General features: G+C 46.7%; 1 protein-coding gene across 10 annotated transcripts in view; it reads right to left on the bottom strand.

Annotated features, from left to right (window-relative positions):
• LOC143301321 (uncharacterized) overlaps window positions 1-12,500 on the bottom strand; it is a 205,155-nt gene that overhangs the window by 41,210 nt on the left and 151,445 nt on the right. For all 10 annotated transcript variants that reach the window (XM_076615535.1, XM_076615531.1, XM_076615530.1 and 7 more), the window contains 6 exons: window positions 11,659-11,735; window positions 4,454-4,820; window positions 2,665-2,804; window positions 1,969-2,134; window positions 880-1,075; window positions 77-153 (listed from right to left, as the gene is read on the bottom strand). In XM_076615535.1, coding sequence (XP_076471650.1) covers window positions 77-153; window positions 880-1,075; window positions 1,969-2,134; window positions 2,665-2,804; window positions 4,454-4,820; window positions 11,659-11,735 — 1,023 coding nt within the window. The remainder of the gene's footprint in view (window positions 1-76; window positions 154-879; window positions 1,076-1,968; window positions 2,135-2,664; window positions 2,805-4,453; window positions 4,821-11,658; window positions 11,736-12,500) is intronic.

Raw genomic sequence — 12,500 nt, 5'->3', positions numbered from 1 at the left:
TTTCAGGGACACAGACAGAATTTCAGGGACACAGACAGAATTTCAGGGACACAGACAGAATTTCAGGGACACTCACTTGACTGGGTGGAATGGTTTCTTGCTTCTGTCTGACTGTGACTGTTCTATCTTGATCAGCTGGTTGACGGACTCCGTCTGCTCACACACACACACACACACACACACACACACACACACACACACACACACACATCCACACACACACACACATACACACACACACACACACACACACACACACACACCCACATCCACACACACACACACACCCACATCCACACACACACACACACACACACATGCACACACACACACAAACACACACGGACGCACACACACAGACACACACACATGCACGCACACACACAGACACACACATGCACAGACATGCACACACAGAGACACATGCACAGACACACACACACACACACACACACACACAAACACCCACACACACATGCACCCACACACACACACGCACACAAACACACATGCACAGAGACACATGCACACACACACACACACACACACACAAACAAACACACACACACACACGCACACACACACATGCACACACACACACAGACATGCACCCCCTCACACGCATACACACACACACACACACCGACACCCACACACAGATTATCAGTGCTGAGAACAGCAGAAAGAATCCCTGACAACGCTGACAGTAAACAATGTGACAGAAAGAACAAACTGGAGTAGTAGCAACAGCAATAGCAGCAGCTGTGATGACAACAACGATGATGATGATAACATCAACAATGATGATGATGATGATGAAGAACAGACAGGCAGACAGACAGACAGATGGACAGACAACACAGTGGAGAATTGCGTCACCTTGATGCCGTGGAAGTGGACAAAGAAATCCTCGATCTTCTTCAGTCCGTCAGGGGTGCGGACGTACTTGGGCACCCCCTGCAAGCCCACATGCACCGTCACCTGGAAGTGGTTCTTCTTCTGGCACACGAAGGCTTCGTCCGGCACTGAGTAGTTGAAGCCTTTGTCCGCGTCCACCCGGTATGTGGGACCTGGTCTGTTGACAAGCACCGACACAGCATTGAGATGGGGAGGGAAGGGGAGGGAAGGGGGAGGGAAGGGGAGGGAAGGGGGAGGGGAGACAGACACAGCCATGACTCACAGTGACAACACAGTGACAGACACAGCCATGACTCACAGTGACAGACACAGTGACAGACACAGCCATGACTCACAGTGACAACACAGTGACAGACACAGCCATGACTCACAGTGACAGACACAGCCATGACTCACAGTGACAGACACAGTGACAGACACAGCCATGACTCACAGTGACAACACAGTGACAGACACAGCCATGACTCACAGTGACAACATAGTGACAGACACAGCCATGACTCACAGTGACAGACACAGCCATGACTCACAGTGACAACACAGTGACAGACACAGCCATGACTCACAGTGACAGACACAGTGACAGACACAGCCATGACTCACAGTGACAACACAGTGACAGACACAGCCATGACTCACAGTGACAACACAGTGACAGACACAGCCATGACTCACAGTGACAGACACAGCCATGACTCACAGTGACAACACAGTGACAGACACAGCCATGACTCACAGCGACAGACACAGCCATGACTCACAGTGACAACAGTGACAGACACAGCCATGACTCACAGTGACAGACACAGCCATGACTCACAGTGACAACAGTGACAGACACAGCCATGACTCATAGCGACAGACACAGCCATGACTCACAGTGACAACACAGTGACAGACACAGCCATGACTCACAGTGACAGACACAGTGACAGACACAGCCATGACTCACAGTGACAGACACAGCCATGACTCACAGTGACAACACAGTGACAGACACAGCCATGACTCACAGTGACAGACACAGTGACAGACACAGCCATGACTCACAGTTCCTTGAAGTTGCCATCAGTGAGGGTGTTCCAGCTGGCGTTGTTGAAGTTCTGCCACTTGATCACCTGGTAGGCCCCGTCCACAAACCCTGTGTTGGGGTCAAAGTCGTAGGAAAAGTCGTCGTCCGTCCCACAGTCACCCACAAACTGAGGGAACTGCGCCACTGCAACACCGGGGAAAGGGAACATTTCAGAAGGTTAAACATCCCACAGCAATGTGTCCATACCCACTGCAGCACCGGGGAAAGGGAACATTTCAGGTTAAACATCCCACAGCAATGTGTCCATACCCGCTGCAACACCGGGGAAAGGGAACATTTCAGAAGGTTAAACATCCCACAGCAATGTGTCCATACCCGCTGCAACACCGGGGAAAGGGAACATTTCAGAAGGTTAAACATCCCACGGCATTATATCCATACCCACTGTGTGAAGGGCTGGGCACGGGGAGGTGGGGCACTCCAACACACCAACACTCTGCCGCTCACACTGACCACCACTGACACACTGACAGACAGCCAGACATAACAGACACACAGTCATACTGACAGACAGACATAACAGACAGACAGACTGATTGACAGACAGACATACAGACAGAGTGACAGACAGACAGTCATACAGACAGACATATAGACAGACAGAATGACAAACAGACAGACAGACAGACAGTCATACAGACAGACAGACGTACAAGCACCCCCTGGGGGTTCCTGTTTGATGCTGAAGACAGCACCGTTCATGTTCGGGGGCAGTATGGCCGGGGTCAGGGTGTTGGTGGGGGAGTCACAGTGCTTCCGCTTCTTGCCGGGCTGGGCGGCCAGGTTGGTCATGCTGCACACACACACACACGTCACATGTCACATCCATGTACACGAACGTGCACACACATGCACACACACACACACATACACATGCACATCACACACACACACACACACACACACACACACACACACACACCACTGTGTTTAGTTTTAGTGTCCATAATTCCTCTGATGGATTTTATAACAATTAAATGAGTTCACACACACACACACACACACACACACATACACCAGACACATGCACACGCACACACACACCACACACCAGACACACACACACCAGACACACACACACACACACACCTCTCCCCAGTGACAACACGACGTCACTCTCCCCACTGACAACATGACGTCACTCACACCCACCTCTCCCCACTGACAACACGATGTCACTCTTCCCACTGACAACACAACGTCACTCTCCCCACTGACAACACGACGTCACTCACACCCTCCTCTCCCCACTGACAACACGACGTCACTCACACCCACCTCTCCCCAGTGACAACATGACGTCACTCACACCCACCTCTCCCCACTGACAACACGACGTCACTCTCCCCAGTGACAACATGACGTCACTCACACCCACCTCTCCCCACTGACAACACGACGTCACTCACACCCACCTCTCCCCACTGACAACACGACGTCACTCTCCCCACTGACAACACGACGTCACTCACACCCACCTCTCCCCACTGACAACACGACGTCACTCACACCCACCTCTCCCCAGTGACAACACGACGTCACTCACACCCACCTCTCCCCACTGACAACACGACATCACTCACACCCACCTCTCCCCACTGACAACACGACATCACTCACACCCACCTCTCCCCACTGACAACACGACGTCACTCACACCCACCTCTCCCCACTGACAACACGACGTCACTCACACCCACCTCTCCCCACTGACAACACGACGTCACTCACACCCACCTCTCCCCACTGACAACACGACGTCACTCTCCCCAGTGACAACACAACGTCACTCTCCCCACTGACAACACGACGTCACTCACACCCACCTCTCCCCAGTGACAACACGACGTCACTCTCCCCAGTGACAACACGACGTCACTCACACCCACCTCTCCCCAGTGACAACACGACGTCACTCTCCCCAGTGACAACACGACGTCACTCTCCCCAGTGACAACATGACGTCACTCACACCCTCCTCCCCCCAGTGACAACACGACGTCACTCTCCCCAGTGACAACACGACGTCACTCACACCCACCTGGGACAAGGCACAATAGCCCAGTGATTAAAGCGTTGGACTTTCAATCTGAAGGTCCAGTGTTCAAATCTCAGTAACAGCGCCTGGTGGGTAAAGGGTGGAGATTTTTCCAATCTCCCAGGTCAACATATGTGCAGACCTGCTTAGTGCCTAAGCCCCCTTCGTGCGTATACCACAAGCAGATGATCAAATACGCACATTAAAGATCCTGTAATCCATGTCAGCGTTTGGAGGTTTATGGAAACAAGCACATACCCAGCATGCACACCCCTGAAAACTGAGTCTGGCTGCCTACATGGCGGGGTAAAAACGGTCATACACGTAAAAGCCGACTCGTGTACATAGAGTGAACGTGGGAGTTGCAGCCCAGGAAAGAAGAAGACGAGGACGAAGAGACCCACCTGGTGAAGTGGCCGTGGAGGTAGGGGTGTGTGACAGGCGGCGACATCTGGTGGGCCATGCCAGGGGGCACCACTCCCCCACCCTGGGGGTCAGGGGGTCCTGGGGGGTGGTGGTGGTTCAGCTTGGGGGGCTCCGCGGGGGCAGCCCCCAGATAGCTGCCGAGGGGCAGCTTGGGCCCCAGGCCCAGGTCTGGCATGGTCAGTCTCTGCTGTTGTTGCTGTTGCTGTTGTTGCTGTTGTTGCTGCTGTTGTTGTTGCTGCTGTTGTTGCTGCTGTTGCTGCTGTTGTTGCTGCAGTCCCACGTGCATGGCTTGCGGCACTGCGGGCATGGCACCCGACAGACTGCACTGCTTCAGACAGCTGTTGTCTGCAACGTCACAACACACCACCACTTCTTACTGCTAGTGCTTCTCTTCTGGTTATCATCACCATTATCGCTATCATTGTTATCATCATCATCATTGTCATCATCATTATCATCATCATTATCATCATCATTATTATTATCATTATCATCATCATTATCACCATCATTATTATCATCATTATCACCATATTATCATCAACCACATCATTATCATCATTATTATTATTATCATTATTATTATCATTATTATAATCATTCTCATCATCATTATCATTATTATAATCATTCTCATCATCATCATCATTATTATTATTATTATTATCATTGGTGTTAGTGGTGGTAGTAGCAGTCATAGTAATATAGCAATAGTATTGTTATCATCATCATCATTGTTGTTGTTGTAGTTGTTGTTGTTGTGTAGTAGTAGTAGCATTGTTGTTGTCATTATTGTCATTCATTACTGTTATTATTATTATTGTTAATATTTCATCATCACCATCATCATATTACTGTTATTACCATTATCACTATCATGACTGTATTTGAGAATGTTGTAATTATGATAACAATCATTACTGTTATTATTACTATCATCATTACTACTGTAATAACAGCCACTGACATCCCTTTTGTCGCTGTGAGTTCTTTTGTGTGCAGCAAGTGAATGTTGCACACAGGATCTCAGTTTATCATCAGTGCATCATTTGCCATGTTTCATAAGCAAAACTGGTTGTTGTTGTTGTTTTTTAAAGTGGCTGAACATTGCCCACACTTTGTCAGCCATTTCCTGGAATTCAATCAAGCGTCACGTCGCTTCCCAAACTACTTGCACTCTGTTCAATGGTAGAAAGAGCAGTCTGATGAATTTTGACTTTGATGCATAAGATTCGCTTGGGCTTTAGGGCGGAATGAGCTGAAATAACAGAGGTGGGGTGTGGGTTTGTGGGTGCTGAGGTGGGGGGGAGGGAGGTTGTGTGATGGGGTAGGTGTGTGTGTAAGGGGGTGTGGGTGTGGAAGGTTTGTGTGTGTGTGTGTGTGTGTTGGGGTGGGGGAGGTAAAGACAGTGGAGGGAGGGGGGAGGGGGCATGCAGGTGACAAACAATGGGGGCAGCGTGGCGCGGCGGTTCTGCTTGGTGGATCAGGTACCACCAGGTACCAGGCTCCCTTCCCCACTATTATGGGGCCATGTGTGTGTGTGTGTGTGTGTGTGTGTGTGTGTGTGTGTGTGTGTGTGCGTGCGCGCGTGTGTGTGTGTGTGAGTGTGTGTGTGTGTGTGTGTGTGTGTGTGTGTGTGTGTGCATGTGTGTGTGTGTGTGTGTGTGTGTGTGTGTGTGTGTGTGTGTGTGTGTGTGTGGTGTGTGTGTGTGTGTGTGGTGTTGTGTGTGTGTGTGTGTGTGTGTGTGTGTGTGTGTGTGTGTGTGTGTGTGTGTTTGTGTGTGTGTGGTGGTGGTGTTGTATGTGTGTGTGTGTGTGTGTGTGTGTGGTGTGTGTGTGTGTGTGTGGTGTTGTGTGTGTGTGTGTGTGTGGAGGGGTCACCGAGGTCTGACCAGCTGTTTCCTTTTCTACAGATCTCTGTGTTCATCAGAAATCTGTACTGCCTACCGTGTCACCGCTCACCCTGTCTCCCACTGCTGTGTGTCAGTGACAGGACTGCCCAGTGATGACAGCACAGGACTTTCATTCCTTGGAGTCCCGGCCTCCAATCACACAGACCCCTGGGTAAAGACAGGGAGGACATTCTCCCCCCTCCCCCTTCCCCCCCCAGTCTCCAGGTCAACAGACCTGCAGACCAGCCAGTTCACGAGCCCCCTTTCAGGTGTAACCACATGTGGAATATCAGATACCCTCATCAAATATCCCCTGACCCATGTCAGTGCCTGCTGGGTCATGGAAACAAGATCACACCAGACACGCACACCCCTCAAAATGGATCAAGGTTGCTTCATTAAATGGCTGGATGAAGAACACCCATACAAGTAACTACAGGTCCCACTTGTAGATAGAAGTAAACGTGAGAAAAGCGGCCCTTGTAGAGTTTTAAGAAAAGAGAAAAAAGAAAAGAAAAAAGAGAAGAAGTGAGAGTGACAGTCAGCACAAGGCACGGAGGGGGAAACACCATCGGGAACAGAGACCAGGAAATGAGTCAGAATGCACAATACACAATACTTGATTGTCTCAACAAATGGCCACACAGAGACCAGGAAATGAGTCAGAATGCACAATACACAATACTTGATTGTCTCAACAAATGGCCACACAGAGACCAGGAAATGAGTCAGAATGCACAATACACAATACTTGATTGTCTCAACAAATGGCCACACAGAGACCAGGAAATCAGTCAGAATGCACAATACACAATACTTGATTGTCTCAACAAATGGCCACACAGAGACCAGGAAATGAGTCAGAATGCACAATACACAATACTTGATTGTCTCAACAAATGGCCACACAGAGACCAGGAAATGAGTCAGAATGCACAATACACAATACTTGATTGTCTCAACAAATGACCGAACAGAGACCAGGAAATCAGTCAGAATGCACAATACACAATACTTGATTGTCTCAACAAATGGCTGAACAGACACCAGGAAATCAGTCAGAATGCACAATACACAATACTTGATTGTCTCAACAAATGGCCACACAGAGACCAGGAAATGAGTCAGAAAGCACAATACACAATACTTGATTGTCTCAACAAATGGCCACACAGAGACCAGGAAATCAGTCAGAATGCACAATACACAATACTTGATTGTCTCAACAAATGGCCACACAGAGACCAGGAAATCAGTCAGAATGCACAATACACAATAATTGATTGTCTCAACAAATGGCCACACAGAGACCAGGAAATCAGTCAGAATGCACAACACACAATACTTGATTGTCTCAACAAATGGCTACACAGAGACCAGGAAATGAGTCAGAATGCACAATACACAATACTTGATTGTCTCAACAAATGGCCACACAGAGACCAGGAAATGAGTCAGAATGCACAATACACAATACTTGATTGTCTCAACAAATGGCCACACAGAGACCAGGAAATCAGTCAGAATGCACAATACACAATACTTGATTGTCTCAACAAATGGCCACACAGAGACCAGGAAATCAGTCAGAATGCACAATACACAATACTTGATTGTCTCAACAAATGACCAAACAGAGACCAGGAAATGAGTCAGAATGCACAATACACAATACTTTTTTTTTTTTTTAACTTTTTTTTTAATTTTCCAAAAAACATGTATACAATACAGTGAATAGTATGAACCAAACAATATACAACGAACAGTAGCATCTTCCACTACAGAGAGATAGATAAGACAAAATAAAACAAAACAGGCTATAGCAAGGCAAAACAAATCTGTAACAACAACATCAACAGCAATAACAACTACAACAAACAAATAAACAAACAAACAAAACAAAAAAAAACCACACTACACAATACACAATACTTGATTGTCTCAACAAATGACCCAACAGAGACCAGGAAATCAGTCAGAATGCACAATACACAATACTTGATTGTCTCAACAAATGACCCAACAGAGACCAGGAAATCAGTCAGAATGCACAATACACAATACTTGATTGTCTCAACAAATGACCACACAGAGACCAGGAAATCAGTCAGAATGCACAATACACAATACTTGATTGTCTCAACAAATGACCCAACAGAGACCAGGAAATGAGTCAGAATGCACAATACACAATACTTGATTGTCTCAACAAATGGCCACACAGAGACCAGGAAATGAGTCAGAATGCACAATACACAATACTTGATTGTCTCAACAAATGGCTGAACAGACACCAGGAAATCAGTCAGAATGCACAATACACAATACTTGATTGTCTCAACAATGGCCGCACAGAGACCAGGAAATGAGTCAGAATGCACAATACACAATACTTGATTGTCTCAACAAATGGCTGAACAGAGACCAGGAAATGAGTCAGAATGCACAACACACAATACTTGATTGTCTCAACAAATGGCCACACAGAGACCAGGAAATGAGTCAGAATGCACAATACACAATACTTGATTGTCTCAACAATGGCCGCACAGAGACCAGGAAATGAGTCAGAATGCACAATACACAATACTTGATTGTCTCAACAATGGCCGCACAGAGACCAGGAAATGAGTCAGAATGCACAATACACAATACTTGATTGTCTCAACAATGGCCGCACAGAGACCAGGAAATGAGTCAGAATGCACAATACACAATACTTGATTGTCTCAACAATGGCCGCACAGAGACCAGGAAATGAGTCAGAATGCACAATACACAATACTTGATTGTCTCAACAAATGACCCAACAGAGACCAGGAAATGAGTCAGAATGCACAATACACAATACTTGATTGTCTCAACAATGGCCGCACAGAGACCAGGAAATGAGTCAGAATGCACAATACACAATACACAATACTTGATTGTCTCAACAAATGACCCAACAGAGACCAGGAAATCAGTCAGAATGCACAATACACAATACTTGATTGTCTCAACAAATGACCCAACAGAGACCAGGAAATCAGTCAGAATGCACAATACACAATACTTGATTGTCTCAACAATGGCCGCACAGAGACCAGGAAATGAGTCAGAATGCACAATACACAATACACAATACTTGATTGTCTCAACAAATGACCCAATAGAGACCAGGAAATCAGTCAGAATGCACAATACACAATACTTGATTGTCTCAACAAATGGCTGAACAGACACCAGGAAATCAGTCAGAATGCACAATACACAATACTTGATTGTCTCAACAAATGGCCACACAGAGACCAGGAAATGAGTCAGAATGCACAACACACAATACTTGATTGTCTCAACAAATGGCTGAACAGACACCAGGAAATCAGTCAGAATGCACAACACACAATACTTGATTGTCTCAACAAATGACCCAACAGAGACCAGGAAATCAGTCAGAATGCACAACACACAATACTTGATTGTCTCAACAAATGGCTGAACAGACACCAGGAAATCAGTCAGAATGCACAATACTTGATTGTGTCAACAAATGGCCGAACAGAGACAAACAGCAGCATGGACAAAGCCCAGGAAACCCCAGTGACCACCACTTCCCAGCTGAAGCAACAGGCACATGAAATGGTCACTTCACCAGGAAACCCCAGTGACCACCACTTCCCAGCTGAAGCAACAGGCACATGAAATGGTCACTTCACCAGGAAACCCCAGTGACCACCACTTCCCAGCTGAAGCAACAGGCACATGAAATGGTCACTTCACCAGGAAACCCCAGTGACCACCACTTCCCAGCTGAAGCAACAGGCACTTGAAATGGTCACTTCACCAGGAAACCCCAGTGACCACCACTTCCCAGCTGAAGCAACAGGCACATGAAATGGTCACTTCACCAGGAAACCCCAGTGACCACCACTTCCCAGCTGAAGCAACAGGCACATGAAATGGTCACTTCACCAGGAAACCCCAGTGACCACCACTTCCCAGCTGAAGCAACAGGCACATGAAATGGTCACTTCACCAGGAAACCCCAGTGACCACCACTTCCCAGCTGAAGCAACAGGCACATGAAATGGTCACTTCACCAGGAAACCCCAGTGACCACCACTTCCCAGCTGAAGCAACAGGCACTTGAAATGGTCACTTCACCAGGAAACCCCAGTGACCACCACTTCCCAGCTGAAGCAACAGGCACATGAAATGGTCACTTCACCAGGAAACCCCAGTGACCACCACTTCCCAGCTGAAGCAACAGGCACTTGAAATGGTCACTTCACCAGGAAACCCCAGTGACCACCACTTCCCAGCTGAAGCAACAGGCACTTGAAATGGTCACTTCACCAGGAAACCCCAGTGACCACCACTTCCCAGCTGAAGCAACAGGCGCTGGAAATGGTCACTTCACCAGGAAACCCCAGTGAGCACCACTTCCCAGCTGAAGCAACAGGCACATGAAATGGTCACTTCACCAGGAAACCCCAGTGACCACCACTTCCCAGCTGAAGCAACAGGCACATGAAATGGTCACTTCATCACCTCTGTCGCACCGCTCAGCACAGTACAACAGGGCAGGGAAAGACCAGAGATGTAGGGACAAACACTCAACTTTCACAGCACTGGGCACAGAATGACGTGCCTTGCTTTCAATGATGTCAGTTAAATGACACACAGCACAGTGAAGGGGAGGCGACAGTGACAGTGACAGTGACATAAACATGGCAATGACAGTGACAGTGACCACGACAGTGACAGTAACTACGACAGTGACAGTGACAGTGACCAAGACAGTAACAAAAACATGACAATGACAGTGACAGTGACCACGACAGTGACAAAAACATGGCAATGACAGTGACAGTGACCATGACAGTGACAAAAACATGGCAATGACAGTGACAGTGACCATGACAGTGACAAAAACATGGCAATGACATTGACAGTGACCATGACAGTGACAAAAACATGTCAATGACAGTGACAGTGACCACGACAGTGACAAAAGCATGGCAATGACATTGACAGTGACCATGACAGTGACAAAAACATGACAACAACATGACAACAGCACGACAACGACAGTGTCCACGACAGTGATGACAACATGACAATGACCACGACAGCAACGAGACAATGACACTAACATCACAATAACATTACAATAACCACGACAGCAACGCGACAATGACACTAACATCACAATAACATTACAATGACCATGGCAGTGATGTGACAATGACACTACCATGACAACAGCATGACAGTGGTGACATGACAGTGACAGTGACATGACATACCATGCAGAGAGTGGGGTGTGTCGTCCTGAGGGGAGTACGGCTCTGACCCGGAGTCTGGGGGACTGTCCGGCAGTGGTCTGCAACACACCATCATCATCATCATTATCATCATTGTTATCATCACTGTTATCATCACTGTTATCATCATCATCATTATCGTCATTGTTATCATCATCATCATTATCATCATTGTTATCATCATCATCATCATCATTATCATCATTGTTATCATTATTGTCATTGTTATCATCATCATCACCATCATCATCGTTATCGTCATTGTTATCATCATCATCATTATCATCGTTATCGTCATTGTTATCATCATCATCATCGTCATTGTTATCATTATCATCATTTCATCATCATTATCATCATTGTTATCATCATCATCATTATCGTCATTGTTATCATCATCATCATTATCGTTGTTATCATCATCATCATCATCATTGTCGTCATCATCATCACCGTTGTTATTATCATCATCTTCATCATCATTGTCATTGTTATCATCATTGTTGTCATCATCATGACTGCCGTCGTCATCATAATCATTAACGCCATCATCATCATCGTTATTTTATTTTATTTTTTTAATTATCATTATCGTCATCATCATCATCGTCGTTGATATCATCATCATCACCACCATCTTCAACATCATAATGATGATACCAATAAATGATAATGATAATGATAACGATGTCCAGATCAATTATCAATAACAATAATGATTATAGCAATGCTGATGAAGATGAAAATGATGATGATGACAGTCATGAAATAGCAACAGCAGCAGCAGCAACATTAATAGTAAATAACAGTAAGTGGATGAAGAA

This window comes from Babylonia areolata, chromosome 27 (assembly GCF_041734735.1).
Source record: "Babylonia areolata isolate BAREFJ2019XMU chromosome 27, ASM4173473v1, whole genome shotgun sequence".
Classification (NCBI taxonomy): domain Eukaryota; kingdom Metazoa; phylum Mollusca; class Gastropoda; order Neogastropoda; family Buccinidae; genus Babylonia; species Babylonia areolata.
The sequence above is the reverse complement of the archived record's forward strand: the minus strand, read 5'-3'. Positions and strand labels throughout refer to the sequence as shown.